Source organism: Python bivittatus, unplaced genomic scaffold, assembly GCF_059951505.1.
Source record: "Python bivittatus isolate LINGU-HERP-01145 unplaced genomic scaffold, Pbiv_v1 ctg000690_np1212, whole genome shotgun sequence".
Lineage (NCBI taxonomy): Eukaryota > Metazoa > Chordata > Lepidosauria > Squamata > Pythonidae > Python > Python bivittatus.
Genome location: NW_028277096.1, coordinates 21,963,871 through 21,984,313, shown reverse-complemented (window position 1 = coordinate 21,984,313; position 20,443 = coordinate 21,963,871). Strand labels below are relative to the sequence as shown.

The 20,443-nt window shown below is 47.6% G+C and overlaps 1 protein-coding gene across 2 annotated transcripts in view; it reads left to right on the top strand.

Annotated features, from left to right (window-relative positions):
- The window catches only part of DOC2B (double C2 domain beta), a 143,067-nt gene that overhangs the window by 19,193 nt on the left and 103,431 nt on the right, over nt 1-20,443 (top strand). For both annotated transcript variants that reach the window (XM_088152462.1, XM_088152461.1), the window contains exon 2: nt 15,081-15,160. In XM_088152462.1, the coding sequence (XP_088008588.1) occupies nt 15,081-15,160 (80 nt within the window). The remainder of the gene's footprint in view (nt 1-15,080; nt 15,161-20,443) is intronic.

The window sequence follows — 20,443 nt, the reverse complement described above, 5'->3', positions numbered from 1 at the left end:
ATTGCAGACTCCCCATATTAGCCCGAGAGGTGAAGATGGAGTCACTTTCCCCCTGAATGCCAGACAACCAGCATTATATGTCACGCTCTGCACGTGCCTCTGGCACGTCCCAGCCTTTGGGGGTTCTTGAGAACCAGCGACCCTCCCAAGGGTCCTCCTGGCAACCAGCGGGAGCCTGCCTGCCTCACGGCAGAGGTGTCTGTTGGGTGACTTTTGTGGCGTAATTAAGATGCCCACCACAGTCGCAGCCTCCTCTTCTTGCATGCAACGTGAGCCCCGCTGGAGTTCTCTGAGGAACCGGGTCTCGCTCTGATCTTTTTGAAAAGCCTGCAGTCCTGGGGTCGGTTGCCAGCCGAGAGCAAAAGATCCTCGCCGTGTTCCCCTGGGAGTTCAGGCTGGATTAACCTCGACCCAGAGAGGCTCACCTGCTGCTGTGCGATGCATTCAAAAACAGGACTTTCAGTGCTTCCGGGTCCCACATTTCTCAAGGACAGCCCCAGCCGATTAAGCTGGCATCTGAAACAACCCCCGGAGTTTTCCTTGCCACTGGCAAGCCCTCCTGGGCAATTTGACAGGCTGCAATGCCCACCGTTCTCCCTGGTGTTCCAGACAAGCTTTGGCACTGTTGTTCAGAGAGGCAAAGGATTGGGGTGACAGAGAATGGGCGGCGGGGGAGCAACTTTGTGCTCCTTGAATGATGGGGAAATTGTGCAATGGGCAATTCAGGAGGGGAATCCTGTTTTCTGTTTGCCCCGTTTGCTCCGGGGGTCGGCAACCTCCTGAACCACCCGAGGAAGTGTCCCGAAACTGCTCGAGGGGTTCATATGCTCCACTGTGGGTCACGTGACCAGAGGGTGCGAGGGGGGGTTAGCACACTCACAATAGTCCCCTTCACCCGCCCAAACGTGCCCAAGAGAAACGTGAAAGAATTTCTCTCGGTAGAAAGACGAAAGCCTGTTTCACAGAGGAAGAAAACTTTTAAGGCTCTGCAAGGCATCGTCTGGTACGGTGTTAATTGGAAGGATTATCCGGCAAATGCAAGGAAAACATGCTGTGTGCTGTATGAAAACAATGGAAAAACATATTCCCCACAGCGACCAAAGAGTAAACTTTTCTACTGGGTTGTACGATGCACCATTTGCTCTCCTGAAGTTTATCTCCCTCTTGGAACAGCCGGCATTTATTTGCAACGCCAGTCGGTCGCTCTTCGTGATTTGAAGAGGAAGCGCTAGCAGGAAGAGGAGAGAAAAGCGAAGGTGAACCCATCGGTTTCCGGTGACATCACACACCTTGTGACGTCATCGCCCCAAAGATGGGCGTCACGGCGAACGTCCGCAGATCAAAGTTTGCAAATAAATTCAATGTTTCCGAGAATGCCCCTTTATTGGCGCAGAGAAAACGCAGGAGTCCAAGCTGAGCAAAACCTGCCTGCCGCATTTGCGGCCTAGCCGCCCTTTTTATATTTTATTTCTGTTCCAGTGAATTTATATATTTTAAAATCCTATCCGTTAAACTGCATAAGAGGTCAATTCTGGGAATGCTGCGGTGGCTCGGAGGCATCTGCAGAAGCAGGTTTGCTTATTTTATTTTCTTTAAGGACTCGGCTGCATTTTTTTGCAATCTTAGAGTTTCTAATTAAAAGCGTGATTGGAGGATTAATGTCAAGCGTGAAGTGCAGTGGAAGCGGGGTGGGGAGAAAGCAGCTTGCTGGGGGGCTGCTGTTTGTGCCAAGCGCCGGTGGCAAAATGCAAGCCAGCTTTGCAGGAGAGAATTTGATCTCCCGACAACCCAGATTTCTTGCAGACAGAAATCCCACTCGGTTGCACTCTGCAGATGTAACCGGTGTGCTGTTGAACTTTTCCCTGCAGATTCTCCGAGTTTTCTTCCTCTGCAGGTGATCCCTGTTTTTCTCCCTGGGTTCAAAGGCCATCACTAGACACCACTGCCCTGGACAATTTTAGTCCAGTATCCAACTTTCCCTTTTTAGGGAAGGTTTGTAGAGAACATGGTTGTGCTGCAGCTTCAGAGGACCCTGGAAGAAGCGGATTATCTGGGCCCCTTTCAGTCAGGGTTCAGACCTGAGTATGGGAGAGCAGGATGGGGGTAGTGCATCCATCCTTGCTCTTCTTGACCCCTCAGCGGCCTTTGATACCATCAGTCATGGTATCCTTCTGGATCAGCTCCTGGAGATGGGGGTTAGTGGCATGGAGTTTGTGGTGGTTCTCCTCCTTCCTCCAGGGTCGGTGTTGATGGGGGCAGAGGCCCAGCCTGTGGCCCCTGCAGGGTGCAGGGCCTCAAGGCTCAGGCCTCCCTCCTCTCCTCTCCGCTTCAACATCTACATGAGACCACTAGGTAAGGTCATCCAGCAGCATGGGGTGCGGTACCCTCAGAACACGGCGGGTATCCAGTTATACATCTCCACCTGGGGCCAGACGGGCGGCGCTGTTGCCGTGCTGACCAAGCACCTGGACACTGTGCGGGTCGGTGGGGAGGAACCTGGCAAGGAGGAGTGGCTTTGGGGTTTCGGCCCTCCAGGGTCTGGTGATGTGCCTTCTTGGCTCTAGAAGGGCGGCACTCCCACCGACGGAGCTGGTGTACAGTTCTGAGGTCCTCCTGGACTCATGGCTCCTGCTTGAAGAGCAGGTGGCATCTGCATTAGGGGGCGCCTTTGGACAGATTCATCTTGTGCTCCAATTGCACCCCTTCCTGGACCGGGAGGCTTGGCTCACGGTCACTCACATCTTGGTCCCTTCCTGGTGGGACCAGTGCAGTGTGCTCTACAAGGGTCTGCTCCTGAAGACCACCTGGAAGGTACCATTGGTCCAGAATGTGGCAGTGTGCATAGTGTTGGATGCTCCTAGGTGTGCCCATGTTACACCTCTGTTGCGTGAGCTACACTGGCTCCCAGTCTTCTTCCAGCTGCCATTCCAGGTGTTGGTCATCACCTTTAAAGCCGTACATGGCACGGATCCAGGTCATTTGCAGGACTGCCTCTCCCTGAGTGTATCTACCCATCTCACCGGATCCCTTCCCTTAAATATTGCCATCTCGTGGGACCTAGAAAGCGTGCCTTTTCCATAGCCGCCTTGTCCTGTGGAACACCCCTCCACTTGAAATCTGGCAGGCCCCCGCCCTCCTAGCTTTCCAGAATGCCATTAAGAGCTGGGTTTTCCCCCCAAGCGTTGCGATGGGGTGAAGCTGGAATTAGAAGAGAGCATTGGGGGTGGTATCAAAGGAGTTCGATTGTGGCCCCAGGTTGCTCGGTTTTGTTTTTCGTTATTTTTTGCGTTTCATTTGCTTTGTACGATACGGTTTTCCTATTAGGGGTGTGAGCCGCCAAGTTCTGGTTGTAAGATGGAATAAATTTCTTTTTAATTTCTCTGGATAGGTTTGTTGAGCTTAATTGTTAGAGCTAAGGTGGTCTCTATTTCAGTTACTCTATATCAGTGTTTGTCAGCCTCGGCCACTTTAAGACGTGTGGACTTCAACTCCCAGAATTCCCCAGCCAGCCCTGCTGGCTGGGGAATTCTGGGAATTGAAGTCCACACGTCTTAAAGTGGCCGAGGCTGACAAACACTGCTCTGTACACTTGTGGATAAGCCAAGAATTTAAGTACTAAAATGCACCCCCCAAATTGGGTCTGTCTTATCCACGGATGGACTCATCTGCAAGTAAATAAAGTAATATTATTTAAAGTACCTGTATTTCCTGTATAGACTGATGTCTAAGCCCATCTGTGGATAAGCTGACCCTCCAATTTTTAACCAAAATACCATGAACAATGCAACTTATCCGTGGCTGGCACATTTTTCACGGTACTTTGGTTAAAAATTCGAGGGCCAGTTTACCACAGATGGGCTTAGATGTGAATATATATAGTACATCACATTGAAACCTCCCTGGCTGCTGATACATCGTGATTTGGGAAAAGCCCATGGGGGAGAGTGTTTGCACCACACATTTACCTTGATGACTGAATTCATCTATTTTGCACAAGCCAATGTACAGCCGTGTGTAAAACTGTGTACAATTCTGGGCACCACATTTCTAGAAGGATGTGGACAGATTAGAAGAGGTTCACAGGAGGGCGAGGAAGATTATACGAGCTGCAGGCCTTGCATTATTCGTTTAAGCTGATTGTGGTAGCAGCGGACCCGCCCACAGATGGGCCGCCGTGCCCCAGGTGAAGCTCTCCCAGGGGGCTGAAAACCACGGCTCATTTTCTATTGTAGCTTTTCAGGAAACTAGCTCGTCCTGCTTCTGTAAATTGGGGGAGAAACTGGAATACGTCATTCTGCAGTGTCCCCTTCCGTTTGAAATGGACAGGTCCAGAAAAGTACTGGGTGGGCATTTAGGGAAGAAGCCAGAAGGCTCTGCAGAGAGGAAGGGACGGCGAATGATAAAAACAGCCCTGTCCTGTTGCAGTGTCAACTCTGCTGCTTTTGGGTGTGCGGGTTGCAACGTTGCACACAGATATACAAGGGGGGAGCTTGTATCACGAGCTCCTTTTCGGAAACAGGGATTCCGATTCCAGTTCGCTGGTGGTTTCTCAACCAACCGTGTCTCTCTTTGAGCCTGAATTTCCCATCTTTAAATGGGACCTTTGTTTCCTTTTCTATTCAGCCTTTATTTGGGAGAGTCAGCAAAGCAAAGAGACTCTCCTCCGTTAAGTCAATGAGCCATCGTTCTCATTTTTGCAAATCTTTCAAGCTCTGTTTTTCTCGGCTCATCAAAGTTGAAAATTGTTTTCAGATGTTCACTCTTCAACATTTCTGCCTTATGGCCCACATTTCTGCAAACGTTTTGGTTTGCCGTTTTGCAGGAAGTTCCCTCAAACTCTTTTCCCCAAGACGCTGGGGAAACGTATACTCTTTTCATAAATACATGGTATTTATATAGATATTTGCCTAATATGCTTGATTATGTGTCATCGAGTCAGTGTTGACTCCTAGCAACCACAAAAATACTTTTTCTCCATGTTGATTCGTACCTAATCTGGTCCTTCAGATCTTCTAATGCCCCTGTAACTGAGTCCCTCCACCTTGCTGCTGGTCCTCCTCTTCTTCTCTTTCCTTCCACCTTTCCCAACATCAGAGCTTTCTCCAGAGCGCTGGGTCTTCGCATAATAAGTCCAAAGGAGGATAATTTGAGCTTGGTCGTTGGTACCTTGAGTGAGAACTCTGGGTTGACTTGTTCGATGATCCATCGGTTTGTTTTCTTGGCTGTCCACGGTCTTCTCAGGAGTCTTCTCCAACACCAGAGATCAAAGATGTCCATATTCTTCCTCTCCCGCTTCTTCAAAGTCCAACTTTTCCTTCCCTAGTGTCACAGGGCATTAAAAAAAAAAAAAGAAAAGCTGAATGGCATTGCAACGTTTGAAAAAGTGCCAATTTCAAACGCGACCCCAATGTTTTGCCTTGTCTGTTGCCCGAAAAACAACCCAGCGACAACCCACCACGGACGCAGATGACGTGAGATTCCCAGGCGATCTAAATCACTTTCTCCCGACTCTGGAAACGTGGGTCATAATTCTGATCCGAGCAAACAGCTCCCGCCGCTTTCTGGGCGGCTGGAGGATTCAAGGTGACCCCGGAATCAGAGCAGGGAAGCCTTAGCGCGGCCTTCCATCCATCACTGCTCAGTGCCAGCCCTCACATCCCAGCTTAGAGGGGGGACAATCAAGGGCAGTGTTGGCCTCTTTAAGGAGCGAGCGGAGCAGATGGGCCAGAAGTATTTCAACACGGCGACGGGGGGCACGTGTGCAATTGTGCCCTGCGGGAACTGGACTTTATGACCCCAAGTCCCATCTCTCTGCATGCTGTGATGGGCTTTTGCTGAGTGTCTCATGCGTGGTGTCTGCTTCCTCCTTCTCTCCACGCCCATTCCCTTTTTTTAAAAAAATACTTTTTGCGGAGTCCTTGGGGTCTCTGAGCTGGATAGTTCCAGATGTTCCCTAGGCGGGCAACGAAACGTCTCCAAGCAAACAGCCCGGCTCAGAGAACCCCAGGGGCTCCACAGTCCAACCCTGAGCTGCAGAGATCCTCCTCTGTTAAAACACTTTTTATTAGAGATTTTAACAGTAGGAAAAGGGAGTAAAAATTGAGGTCAAAAAGAAAGAAAAGAATAGAAAAACGAAGAGTGCGGAAAGGAAAAGAAAAGAGAGAGAGAAAACGAAAAAAGAATATTTGAAGAAGTGACTTCCGATCTTCTTTGCAAGAAGGACAAGCAAACTTAGCATTTCTCTGCCCCCTTTGATATTAGATTACACAAATCGCTTCTTCCCGTATCCCAACACTTATCCATCCAGAAATCCAGAAATCATTAAATGTTTCTGTCCAGGATCAGCAAAAAATCCATAAAGGGTACCCAGAACTTTATAAAAGTCACCCCTCATTCCCTTTTCATGCCTTATGCCTCATTCTCTAACCATTCCACGGTCCTGGCTGCCATCTTGACTTTTTTGAATAACACCGCCCCCCCCCCCCGATGCTCCTTGTTCTGTGATCTTTCCTTTCGGTTTCCTTGGGAAAGCTTCAACGGAAAGGCTGCAACTTGCATTGCGGCTGGAGCTCTGTATGTAACAACTGGCCTACAGAGCAAGAAAATGCCATACAATAGAGTTTACACAATGCCTGGGTTCACACAATACCCTTGATCTGATTTCTGCCTAACCTTCTTTTTGGCGGCTTTGCACCCTACCCTGAATCGTAGGCTGACCAAATGGGTTGGGTTGGCAAACCAGGACTGAGCCACGGAAAAATCCAGCAAATCCGGGTTAAGATTCATTAGGCTTTGCAAGCTGAGTGAATCCAGGCATTGTGTCATTAAGGCCTTGTTTAATTGAACGTGTTGGGTGATCGACACGAGGATGCTGACCAAAGTCCTGGGTCATGGATGGCCGTCCATCTAGAAGGATAAGCATTTTGCAAATAGTTAGTCCAGACTGCAGGCAAAGGTGTATCTCCTTTGGCAGCTCATTGGCAGGAGGAAAAGGACGATGGGAAGGAGAAAAAACGCATGGAGGGAAACCAGAGTTTTGGAATCCTAGAACTGGAAGGGATCCTCTGAGGCCATCTAGTCTAACCCCGCTGCTTAGGGCAGGAATCCAGCTTAAAGCCTTCTAGACAGACGCCTGTCAATCCTCCAGGTGGGTCCCTCCAGCAAAGGGGAGCCCGTCCCTGCTCTGGATCAGTCGTTCCCCTTCCAAACAGCTCTTCCTCTTACTGGTTCCCCTTTCTCCTTCTATTCCGCCGGAATTCTGCCTTCTGAAATCCATTAGGTTGTGTCCTGTCCTGCTCTTAGGGGAGATAGAGGACAGGTTTTGGGGGCCTTCTGTATGATATTTTATCAGTTATTTCATGCTGTCATATCTTCTTGAATTGCTTCTTCTCAAGGTGAAACATTCCAGGTTCCTTCCATCTCTCCATATAGAATTTAAGTTTCTCTTTCCCAGACTTCTTTCTCCTTTTCTCGGAATCTCTTCCAGTTTCCCTGGATCCTTCTTAGAAGGATGAGAATGCAGAACTTGAGGTGGGGTCTGACCAATGCAGAGAAAAGAAGGGAGGGAGGGGAAGGAAGAGAGAGAGAGAGAGAGAGAAGAAAGAGAAGAGAAAGAGGGAAGGAGGGAGGGGAGAAGGGGAAGGAAGGAAGGAAGGAAGGAAGGAAGGAAGGAAGGAAGGAAGGAAGGAAGGAAGGAAGGAGGGAAGGAGGAAGAAAGGAGACAGAAAGAAAGGGAGGGAGGAAGAAGAGAGAAAGAAAGAAAAAGAGAAAGGGAGGGAGGAAGGGAGGGAGGGGGAGAGGGGAGAATAGTGCAAAGGGAAGGGAAGGAAGACAGAAAGAGAGGAAGGGAAAGGAAAGGAGAGAGGAAAGAAAGAAAGGAAGAAAAAGAAAAGGGAAAAAGAAAAAGAAAAAAAGAGGGAGGGAGGTGGGTTTCAGCTCTGCCAATCTTTATCATTTGGCACTTGACACATGAACTGCCACAGAAAAATAACATTTCCACATTTTAAATGCTTGGAATAATCTTCCCAATGATTTGTGTAAGAGAGAGTTCCCCTGTACTATATTTCCCCTCCACATGACCGAGAGGTGAAACTGAGGCTCAGAGATTGTGCCTGAAGTAACGTTGGCACCAAGAAACAAAATTCTCTCCTCCCATCCCCGGGAACCCTCCTTTCCAAAGGATGCTGTTTGCCTTCTCTGAATCGCCTTGCAGAATAGAACATCGCTTTCCAAATAAAGATGCCCCCCGTCCTTATTTTTTCAGGAGGCTGAACCGCACCGAACATAATCCATACAGCAGAATCCATGCAGCTGTGATTTTCAAGACAGGCTTGTGTGTTTCCATGAGGGCTGGAACCTTAACAGGTTCAAACGGGGGAACAGATGCCTTCTGACTCCCGCCTCCGTGCCAAGGAGGGGGGGTTCACCCATTGCATTGCGCCACACTCTTCATTCGCCCTCGCTCACGTTAGTGACCAAGACTCGTTTGGCAAAAGCGTTCTCCGGGCTCGGATCCCTCCATCACCATGGCGAGAGAGAAGCGCCCGGGCTCTGCCAAGGAAGACAGACTGCGTTTCTCACTTCGCCTTGCTTATTTGGTTTTTAAAGAGCGGCGCAATGTAGAAACAAAGAGCGTCTGTTTCAGTGTTTTGCTTCCCTGGATCATTCTGTGCATTGCACGATCCTTGGATTTTCTCCGCACCTGAAAGGGGGGGGGATCTTGTCCCCCACCGTCTCTGACTCCCACACATGCATTCATAGCTCTGCTTTTCAAGTACAATCTCTGGATTCATGCCTAATTGTGTTCCCTTGTGGAATAGAGAAAAGAACACGTGGCGGGTCGGGAACCCCCTCGCGCAGCCCCCAGAATGCAGTCATTAAGCAACCAGAGATGGTGATTCAGCTCAACAGGTAGAGACGAGAATGATCCTAAAATCCTAATAATCTAGCTGGATTGGACCCTAACTCAACCAGCCCCCAATGACCCCCCAGATTAGTGTTTCTCAACCGTGACCATTTTAAGATGTGTGGACTTCAATTCCCAGAAGCATAGCTGGCTGGGGAATTCTGGGAATTGAAGTCCACACATCTTAAAGTGGTCACGGTTGAGAAACACTGCTCCGGATCAAGGCGGACGCCTGTTCAGCTGTCACTCCCGATGATCTCTTTCTGGCCGTTCCACTTACACCGTAGCTTTGAGAACTGCTGATAACACAACGTGCGAGTGTGGCCCGTGGGAGAAATGGTGCGTTGGAAATGGGGTGCGACATCCCTGTGAGGTTGACCATCTCCTCTCCAGCCCATCAGCCATCCTGGATTCTTTTGGTCTTCAATAGTCTCCCCCCCCCCACACACACTCTTTATTCTGACCCCCTCGGAGGATAGCCTTGTGCTACGTCAAACCCGGTTTGCTTTGTCCCCCGCTTAGGGATCGCAGTGACCTGGAATTGGGGAATGATGGCGAGAGGAAATTTCACATCCGCCTAGTTTTCGGCTGACTGGTGGGAAGCGTTTTAAGGCAATGGTGGGGGGAAACCCTTTGGTCAAGGAGCAGGGGCATTCATCCCCGCTAGACTACTGCAACACGTTGTCCATGGGGCTACCTGTGCTTGCAGGGACTTGCTAGGGGATACAAATTGCACTCCCCCCCCCCTTATTTTTGTTCTTTTTCAGCAGGAGATTCTCTAAAATTAGCACCTAGGCGGACCAAATTTGGTGAAGGGTGAGAACCCAGCCCAAGAACGACTGGGTTTGAAAATGGGCGGGACCCGGCTAGGGGCTGCCAAGGAAAGAATCTAGAAAAAATCTCCCCGATGCGTCCCCGTGGGAAAGGCACGGGGCAATGGCTCAGAAAGTTGGCGACTGCGCTGTGCTAAGCCCCTCCCTCCCACCTCCTGGTCATGTGACCCAAAGTGGAGCATATAAACCAGTGTTTCTCAAACTTGGCAACTTTAAGACCTGTGGACTTCGACTCCCAGAATTCCCCAGCCAGCCATGCTGGCTGGGGAATTCTGGACGTCAAAGTCCACAGGTCTTAAAGTTGCCAAGTTTGAGAAACACTGATATAAACACTGCCTTGGGCTTCCCAGGGCAGACAAGTGCGCAAATACCATAGGCATAACACTACGTTGTTACCCAGTGCAGACCCCCTCCTCTGGCTACCCCTTCTTGTAATGCGGTTGGAAACATTCCCTTCCTTAACTTGGTTAGTTTGGTTTACTATCTCAACCGGCCAACCATTCTGAAGATGTCATCAGGCAGCCCTCTCTTCTCATGAGGGTCTCCTACAAGCCACCACATCATGGGCATAATTTGTGTGACAATGTTTGGGTACCACACCTTAAGTGAACTCCAAAATGATGTTGTGTTATCCTGGATGTAGGGTTGAAGGTTCTTTGGGAGCCTAGTTTGGGGCTACGTTTGCAGGACACGCTAAACCACAATCTCATCAGCTATATTTTCACCTACCGGGTTGCGTGAACCCAACCCATGTCATTTATTTGTGTGTGAATTCAGGGTGTCCCGTCCTCGGGAAACTGAGTTGGTGGAGGAAGCGCAGAGGTGGGTGTGCTCTGTGGGTGCAACCTCTGTTTAACAATGTCCAGAGAAAGTCAAACAATATTCCAACCTTAACAGGGTTTCTGTCTCCAGATGTGTGTGTGTGTGTTTGAAGCTTACTGGTTCCAGGTAGTCCCCAGGTTAAGAACGCCCAGGTTATGGACGACCCACAGTTAAGAATGAAGCCTACTGTAGCAAAATTTGAGTTAAATACACAATACTACTGATACAGTGTTATACAATAACACTGTTCCAACTTATGTACAAATTCGACTTAAGGACAGACCATGGGAACGGAACTCGGTCTTAAACTGGGGACTCCCTGTACATGTACAGATCAAGAGAGGGCAAGGCTGAGTTTGGAAATGGCCTTCGTGCCCACCTTTTTGAACACGGGCTGTTTGTTTGCCTACCGTAATTGGAATCTTAACAGGGCTCTGGTGGATTCTTACCGGTCGGATTTCATAGGCTATTTTTACCTTCAGTACGTGGCGCCAGGAGAGAAAGCGGCACCTTCCCCCGGGTTGAAAAACCTAGCAATCAAAAGCTTTAGTTTTGCTCCAAGCGTTGTGAGGCATGGCAGGATCTGACTTGGGAATAAGTGGGGCTCTGAAGACTTAAGGAGGAAAGAACGAGGATTGTTGGAAAGAGCAGGAGGAGCACGTCCAGATCAGGGGAATGGATAGATAATTATTCCTCATTTTACCCATCGAAGTTGGCTTGTCACTTTCCGTCAGAGCAGGAGAAGTAACTCGTTTTTCTTTTTCGCTCGGTGCCACAGTGAGGATCCCCAATTAGAGGCAGAAAGACGGGTCTGATCCAGTTTCTCATTTTCCTGAAATCCATCTCATTTTGTCTCTGTCCTGCATTCGCTTGCATGAGCAAAAGCCTGCATGAACAATTGAATGGGTTTTCATCGCCATCGATCCAAACATGGTTTGGGACACGCTCTTTCCGAAGTGGGAGTAACACGGGTCACCTTCTACAAATCAGAGCAGTTGGATAACACAGCAGAGGAGGGGGTTGGGGTAGATGGCCTCAGGAACCCCCGCAACTATGATTTTGTAATTCCTAATATAACACAACAGAAGAGAATATAGGCATATGCCTATATGATATTACACATTTTCCTCTATTCTCTCCCTTTAATAATGTGCATTTTTGTGCATCTTTTGACTGGATCCTGTTGTAAAATTCAGAAAAACAATGTTGATTTTGGAGTTCATTTGGGAAGTAGGTAGCAATCTTCTTTCCCTTCCTTGTGCTAGGCAGTTGGAAACAGAAGAATTTGCTAATGCTATGAACAAACCCTTAGGTACTCTGAAAAACCCTGAAGAACTGAAATATCAGTTGACTGAAGGAGGGCAAACGTTGTCCCCTAAGAGTCAAAACAAAGCTCTAGGAAACTATAGATCAGGCAATCTGATCAAAAAGAAACCAGTTCATATTTTGTAATGGGATTCTCCAGGCTTTAGGATCAGTACAGAGGCCTTAATCAGATTTTCTGCAGACATTTCATCCCCCATCTCTCCAAGGGTTCCTCAGCGCAATGGCCCAGTTACCTTGCATTAGGTGTAGTTTGCATAACATTTGAACTGAGGGAATTGTTGGGTGATGGGAGGTTTCCTGGGAGATTTTGAAAGCCATGCAATGATTAAAGGTCCAACTACACTTATCTCATTTTTTGATTAGTAACTTGGTTAGTAGATTGGGGGCATGCTGTAGATGTAATTGATCTTGATTTTAAGAAAGCAAAGTATCCCATAATGTTTTGATTAGCAAACTAGCTAAGTGAGGCCTGGCATCCTCTCTGTGAGATGAGTCCATGGCTGGCTTGAAAACTGCATTCACAAGAGTTCTCATCAGGGCTTCTCTCAATAAACTCAATAAACTGAAGCGCAGTGACAACTGGAGTGATCAAGGTCCAGGTTAGGTTAGGTTTATCAGTTTCGCAGGTGGAATAAAACTACAGGTAGATGGGCTTGCAGAGGCACTAGAAAATAGAAACAGAATCCAAAATGATCTTGCTAAGGTAGAGAAATGAGGTGGAAAATGAAATTTAATAGAGCCCAATAGAGAGTTCTTGACTCCTGGAGACTGCCTGGACGAGTCCCTGCAGTTTTCTTGGCAAGATTTTTGGAAAGGGTTTGCCCTGGTCGTCTTCTTCCTGGGGCTGAGAGGGAACGACTGGCCCAAAGTCACCTAGCTGGCTTCATGCCCAGAACTCAGTCTCCCGGTTTCTAGCCTGGGGCCTTAACCACTGCACCACACTAGCTCTCTGATAGGCATTAAGGAGAATTTTTTGAATAAATGATGTACCTTCTCCCTTGTTCACATGAGTATAGGGGCCAATTATATACTTGAGGCCCTCCCCTGGTATAAAACGGTCAGTTTTATAGATGCTCAGCCTTTACCAGCCTTTCCTGGTTTGTCATGTTAATTGTGCAGTGAATTCATTTTCTATAAAGGCACAGCACAAAAGAAAAAAAGGCTGAGCTGGGAAGAGGAAAACAAGGATATTCAAATACCAATTTATACATCCTTCCAGTCCTGACTCTTGGTGAATGCATGGAGAGGTCTCTGCAATTTTCTTGGCACCATTTTGCAAAGTGGTATGCCACTGCCTTCTTCCTAGGGCTGAGAGAAAGTGACCGGCCAAAAGTCACCGAGCTGCTTTTGTACCTAAGGCAGGTCTAGAACTCACAATCTCCCAGTTCCTAGCCTGCTGCCTTAACCCCTACCCCAGACTGGCTCTCAGGATGGGGGATACTTGGCTTGAAATCCTAGAGATGGAAAGGATTTGGAGATTGTGCTTGAACACAGTCTGAATGTGAGCAAGTGGCGTGACGCGGCTGCTAAAAAGGCGAATGCAATTTTAGTTCTATGAAGGGAGATTGAAAGAATGGGAAATGCTTGGTTTTAAGAAGAGAAGGTTCGGGGAGATGAAGATGTCACTCAGAAAAAGGTCTTCTCTTCCACCTTTCCAGCGTGCCAGATAGTGGGAATGACCCATCCAGATGACAGGAAGATAGAGTCCAGTTGACTCCAGGAAATTTTCTCCCCAAGTAAGAGCAGTTTGACAGTAGAACTGATAGTGGGCCCCCTGCATTACACGGGCTTCAGCAGAGGCTGGTCGGCTGATTGTCAGGGATACTGTCACCTGGATTCCTCCCGGGAGCAGGGGTCGGACTGGATGGCCTTTGGGGTGTCTCCCAGCGCTGAGATTCTGTGGCTTCATCATGGCCCTGCAGGGTTTCCAGGTATCTGGGATTTCCTGCTGAGGGCATAGATGGCAGTTCATTGAGGGCCACAAGTTGAGATCTCAGTTTGTCACCAACTGTGATTTTGGCTCTTGCGGGGAGAAGATGAGTAGTGCTGTTCGTACGCTCGAACATTGCTTTTAAAACAAACAGAGCATTGCTCCAACAAACACATTGATCCCCTAGGAGCTGTTTTACATACACACACACACACACACACACACACACACACACACACAGTGTCTTTCAACTTTGGCCATTTTAAGACATGTAGACTTCAACTCCCAGAATTCTGGGAGTTAAGCCCACCCATCTTAAAGCATGCTGGCTGGAGAATTCTGGGAGTTGAAGTCCACCCATCTTAGAGCACGCTGGCTGGGGAATTCTGGGAGTTGGTCCACCCATCTTAAAGTTGCTGAGGTTGAGATACACTGAGATTGAGAAATACTGACTTCAATCAGCTAAGGGAGAAAGTAGGAAGGAGTCCATGAAGGGGAACCCCAATCAGGAGGATTGGGACATTCTAAAAAAAAAGAGATGATTAAGGCCCAAGTGCAAACAATATCAAAGAGAAGGAAGAGCTGGTGTGGGTGCATAAGGACCTCTCTCTTGTGAATGCGCAAAGGAGAGGTGGGGCATTAGTCACGTGTTTGCGGGCGCCATCTTGACTTTTTTGACTCCCCTTGCAGACACTCCCGCATGGGGGAGTTGGGCACGGCAAGGCATCCGGGGGAGAGTCAGAAAGCAAGTTTCCGAGCCCTTGCTGAGTAGGGCTGCCTAAACGGGTTTGGAAGATGCTGGGAGTATCCCAGGCAGGACCATGAAAATGTCTCAAGTGGGTCAGACCCCGCCTTGCAGCCCGGAGAGGAAAAAGCAGCCCGTGAAAGGTTTGCAAAAAGTTTGCATCGGGGTTCCTTCTGTATCTTCCCCCCACCCCACAATTCCTCTCCCCACTTTATTTTTCCGTCCTTTGGCTCGAGGCAAACATTTCCCCCAGAAATGGCACCCTTGGAGAAAGTGGACGGCCTTCCATCATCTTGTGCAGTCTGGCCTTCGGGGCAATCCCCCTTAAGCGGTCGCCACCGATGACGTAACGGAGCCTCCGTTTCAAAGCCTGGCTACTTTTGAGAGCAAAATCTCCCCAACGTCACGGGATCTTGACTAGGCTGAAAGCGGCAATTAAATCTTTGTGCTGCTATGAACTTATATTTGAGAAGGGACAAAAAACTTTCCTTTAATACGCTCGGCATGCTTCTTTTCCAGCTGCGCTGGGGACGCTCGATTTCAGCCTGCTGTATGATCAAGAAAACAACGCTCTTCACTGCACAATCAACAAAGCCAAGGTAGGCGCCTGCACATTTCTGGAAAGGCATTGGTTGCTCCATGAATCAAACGTAATGCGATTACTAATGTTGACATCCTGAGGATGCACTTGGGCCCGACGTCTTCCCGCTGGCATCTTAGGGTTCAGGTGTTCAGACTCTCTATTTTCCAGTTCATTTCCAAAGTTGTTGCAGTTCATCAGGCTTGAATTGAGTCACGCCAAAAGAGTTTTAGGAGCAGATGAACACATGGAGCTCATTGTCACTGGCTGCATCCACTCATGGCCACTACAGGTAGTCCTCACTTAACGACCACAGTAGGGACTGAAAAATGTTAAGTAGTGAGGTTGTGAAGCGAGTCACACCCGATCTTACAACCTTTTCTGCAGTGGTCATTAAGCAAATCCCCGTGGCCGTTAAGCAAATCACACAGTCGTTAAGCAAATCACACAGTTCCCCACTGATTTTGCTTGCCGGAAGTTGGCTGGGAAGGTCGCAAATAGCGATCATGTGTCTCCGGGATGCTGCAACTGTTGTAAGTGCGAGCTGGTTGCCAAGCACCCGGATCATGTTCATGTGACTGCAGGGGTGCTGTGATGGTTGTAAGCGCGAGGACCAGTTGTAAGTCCCTTTATTCAGCACTGTTGTAACTTCGGTCACTAAATGAATGGTCGTTAAGTGAGGTCTGCCTATAGATATAAGCACATTTCAGCCCTTCCACAGAATAAAGTGGTCAATATGAGATTCAGTATGAGATTTTATGCTGGCTGGGGAATTCTGGGAGCTGAAGTCCACACCTTTTAAAGTTCCCAGGGTTGAGAAACACTGAGCTAAGAGGTAAAAGGGTCTTCTGTTGAATCTGGGCTTCCAGTTTTCAACAGAATTCATCCAGATACCTCCAAGAATCAAAGAAATAGATTAGGAAATGTCTTTATCCCTGTTGTCCTCCAGAAACATAGACAGAATGACCTTAGGCTTTAATCTTCGGATTTGGGGATTAACCATCAGGACTAGCACATACTGTACTGTTTTTAAAATACGGCCAGACATTTGAATATGTACATTCCCCCACCTCTCCTTTGGGAGGCAGGATGGAAGGCAGGCAGGAAGACTTTGAATAAATAAAAGTCTTTTAGAAAGGGGAGATGAGGAATTGGCGTGTTCCCACAACAGGCTGGACGTGGTAACTGAATTAACGTATTTTCTGGGCTCCTGTGAGATGTTGCACCACATCCTATCCGAATGTTCTGGCTTCAGCCAACTTGCAAGGCCACAAAAAATTCCACAAGCTTATCTGGGGTTTCTGAATGACCTGGTTAAGCTTGTTGCAAGGGTGTCCCCAGGGTATGGTCAAAAAAGTCAATATGGCGGCCACAGCGGTATGCTTGTGTTTTATAAGAGGCGGAAGCTAGGTCACATCATCCTGGCCTTTGCCTTGACATTTTTTTACCGTAGCCTGTGGACACCCCTGGCCTGCTGTGTCGAGGAAGCCAACGCCTCTGCTGAATGCAAGGAAGAACTAGAGCAGTGTTGTCCAAACTTGGCCACTTTAAGATGAGTGGACTTCAACTCCCAGAATTCCCCAGCCAGCATGGCTGGCTGAGGAATTCTGGGAGTTGAAGTCCACTCATCTTAAAGTGGCCAAGTTTGGACAACACTGAACTAGAGCTTCCACATTTAGAGGCCTTCTGCAGCAAATCACTGCAGACTGGTCCTGGCCGCCCTGCTGGAACTGGAGCACATGTCTTTTCTTCTCCGTCAGGAAAGATCTCACGTTTTGCCTGCTGTGAATACGTCCTGCGTGGTGAAAACTGAGATGCAGAGCCCAAACAAATGCATGCAAAGAGTGTGTGGTCCGCGGAGCGAAGGGCTGCATGGCAGCCCGTAAGGAGTTAAAACCCAGGCCGAAACGGCCCCTCCGTCTTTCCCTGTCACTCATAATGCCCTCCCTCCCCTCATTGAAAACCGAGGAACGTGGGAAGCTGAACATGTGGTGGTATTCAGCGCGAGAGAGCAGGTGGGCGGATGAATGGTCGGGTCTCCTCCAAAATCCAAACCCGGCGATGGACAGACACATCCAAAGCGGTTGAGAAAGTTGGTGGTGGAATTGGGGAGAATGAGTAATGCCTGCCTTCCCCCTCTCCAACTGATGTTGGTTCCTGAATCTCCCCCTTTTTTGTCATTTCTTTCCTACGCTGCTTTTCCCTCGATCAGCATCGCTGCCTGAAAAGTCTGCTCTGGAACAGTGCCTGTTTCGCAGTTTCTGCCCCCACCACTTCGGCAGGAAGGAAAAGTTCCCGCTGGCCATATTGCGGGAAGCGGGAGCCGGTGGCCGGGGGGTGGGCTTCCATACCATTCGGGTGGGGGCTTCTGCAGTGACTCCCAGAGCCACGGGTACTCTGAGGCCAGGTCCGTGGAGGACCCCTCTCTGTGGAGTTGAGGAGAGGCAGGGAAAGCTGTGGGGCTGGACTGCATGCAGTCATCTAAGGAAAGCATCAGGGCTTTGGTGGTCTCAGTAGGATCTTTTGATGGTCCTATATACGACCTTTGGTGGTCCCAATAGGACTTATGGTGGTCTCAGTAGAGGGTTTGGTGTCCTACATAGGACCTTTGGTAGTTCTGGTAGCACTTTTTGGTGGCCCTATATAGGACTTTTTGATGGCCCCAGTGGGCCTACATAGGATCTTTGGGGTTTCTGATAGGACGTTTTGGTGCTCTAAGTAGGACTTTTTTGTGATCCTATGTAGGGACCTTTGGTGGCCCTACTAGTTCTTTTTCTGGTCCTACATGGGACCTTTAATGCTCCATCTGAAGAGGAAATTTTGGTAGCCATTCTCACTTAGCACAATGGCTAGTTAGGTGGGTCGAGTCTCTGCCTATGATAGTTTTCTACAGCCCAGAGCTGTCCAGCTTGGTGAGAACCAAAGCCCCATCATCTCCAGCCCCCTGGGATGTTGCTACTCAGGTGTGATGGGTGCTGTAGTGAAGCACAGCTGGATGTTGCCCATTTAGAGAAGATAGTTCTAAATCTTGGTGGGAATATCAGCTTTCTGTCCCACGTCCTGTTTTAAAGGCTACCGTGGCTGAGTGGGGAAAGCGAGAAAACTGGTGGACAGAAGGTAGAGCTGCTCTATTAGCAGATCTCTGAATGCTCTGCAGACGGTCAGCAAGTATTTCTGACATCCAGCTATCGAACAATGGCAAACCACCCTCTTCCTCTGCAAGCATATGGTCCCTAAACCTCTTTTCTATGATAGGATCATCAACTTCACCTAGTCAACACCCTGAGATGCAACAAGGAAAATACAGGTTCATTTTATGATTCATCTTCTGTTCCTGACACTTACATTCTGTTTAAACTGTATTTTTTTGTTTCTGTTCTAAACGATTTATTTAGTTATCTACAGTCAGTTAAGGATATATTGAAAAATAATTTCAATGAAACTTGTAAATCCCTTGTTTTTTTCCTTCATTTGTATCTTTTCTGCCCCCTTTTTCATCTTTACCCTTCTTCATTTGTATATTTTTTTCTTTAGCATCATCTCAGTATCTTCAAATAAACAATCTAGTACTCAAAGAACAGCAGAAACAAGGGAGAATACAGTGTTTCTCAACCTTGGGAATGTTAAGAGGTGGGGACTTCAACTCCCAGAATTCCCCAGCCCACATGATTGGCTGGGGAATTCTGGGAGTTGAAGTCCGTGCATCTTACAGTTCCCAAGACTAAGAAACACTGATTTAGAGACTTGACTGAATCTGAAAATCTTATAACACAAAATTTAGAGCATTTGCTGAGCCTTATTTACAAATTGTAAAATGATTCCAAAACTAAGGAAGTTAAAGTTATGATTAAATTATTGCAGAAGCTAGATACAGTAATTGATAAGTCCAAATGGGAATTCCAATGGAAGACAGACATTAAATTTACACTGAATATTATAATTAGAGTAAACTGGTCTAAAATGTTTTTCCATTACTGTACTCCAGTAGTGAGGGCTAAAATGCTCATTCACTCACATTGTTGGAAATGTAACAACCAGGTCGGATTTCCCCCCCCCCCATCTTTGGTGACCATGTCGTAAAGCTCAGGGCTTTGGGGAAACCGTTTTTACCCGAATAAAACAAATTCTAAAAATTGAATTTTTTTCCCCACCTGCTCCTTTTAACAAAGCATTACTAAACCTTAGATTCCTGCATTAAACTAGCCTTGCACATGGTAGCTGCCTCTGCGTTTCCTGTTGGAAAGTACATACTGTTCCTTCTGTGGAAAAAATGGCTAATTAAGGGGTGGGAACACATTTTGATGTCCAAAATAACTTTCTATTTCTAGAGTAAACCTGACACAGAGTTTAACTGCACTTGGAAGCCATTTTCAGAAGATAACTTTCTGCATGGGCCTGTACCACATCTGAAATTCGGGTTTTCCTTAACTTAGTCTTAATACTCGAGACAGTGTTTTTCAACCTTGGGAACTTTAAGATGTGTGGACTTCAACTCCCAGAATTCCCCAGCCAGCCATGCTGGCTGGGGAATTCTGGGAGTTGAAGTCCACACATCTTGAAGTTCCCAAGGTTGAAAAGCACTGCTATAGCGCTAAAGAGTCAGAATAAATCTTCAGAAGCTTGGTTAGAGTTTACAGTTGCTTTTAATCCTATTTTATGATTTACATAACTATAGCTGTAGGTATTAATGTTTTAATTTTAACCATGGCTGTAGCTTTCAAAACAGTATAACCATTTAGTCCAGGATAATACATAGCAGCATCGTAGAGCCTAATTCTGTGATGCTCCTAAATTCCCTGCTTATTCGATTTGTCCTTTTTTTCCCTTTTCCCCTTCTCCTCTTCTGCTTGCCTTTTTGGAATAAAAATATAATTAAAAAAGAGAGAGAAAGTGTTCTCTAACCATGGCTCAAAGGTGCTCTAACACCAAGTCCCCACAACATTCTGCTTTTCTCCCCTACCCGAGACAGCTTGGAGACGTCCTTGGTTGCAACGGCATTAAATCAGCATTTTATTTATTGATTATGTACTTTTTAAAACCATTTCTATCTCCCAAAAGTGACTCTGGGCAAGGGTTAAAACTACCACAATGATGGTTTAATAATTGCTGTCTGGGGAATTCTGGGAGTTGAAGTCCACCCATCTTAAAGCATGCTGCCTGGGGAATTCTGGGAGTTGAAGTCCACACATCTTAAAGTTGCTAAGGTTGAGAAACCCTGCCTTAAGGGAAGGGACCCAAAGCATGCCCTTCCTGCTAATCTGATGGGGTGGACAGAGATGATGGGGAACTATTGACTGCCCTT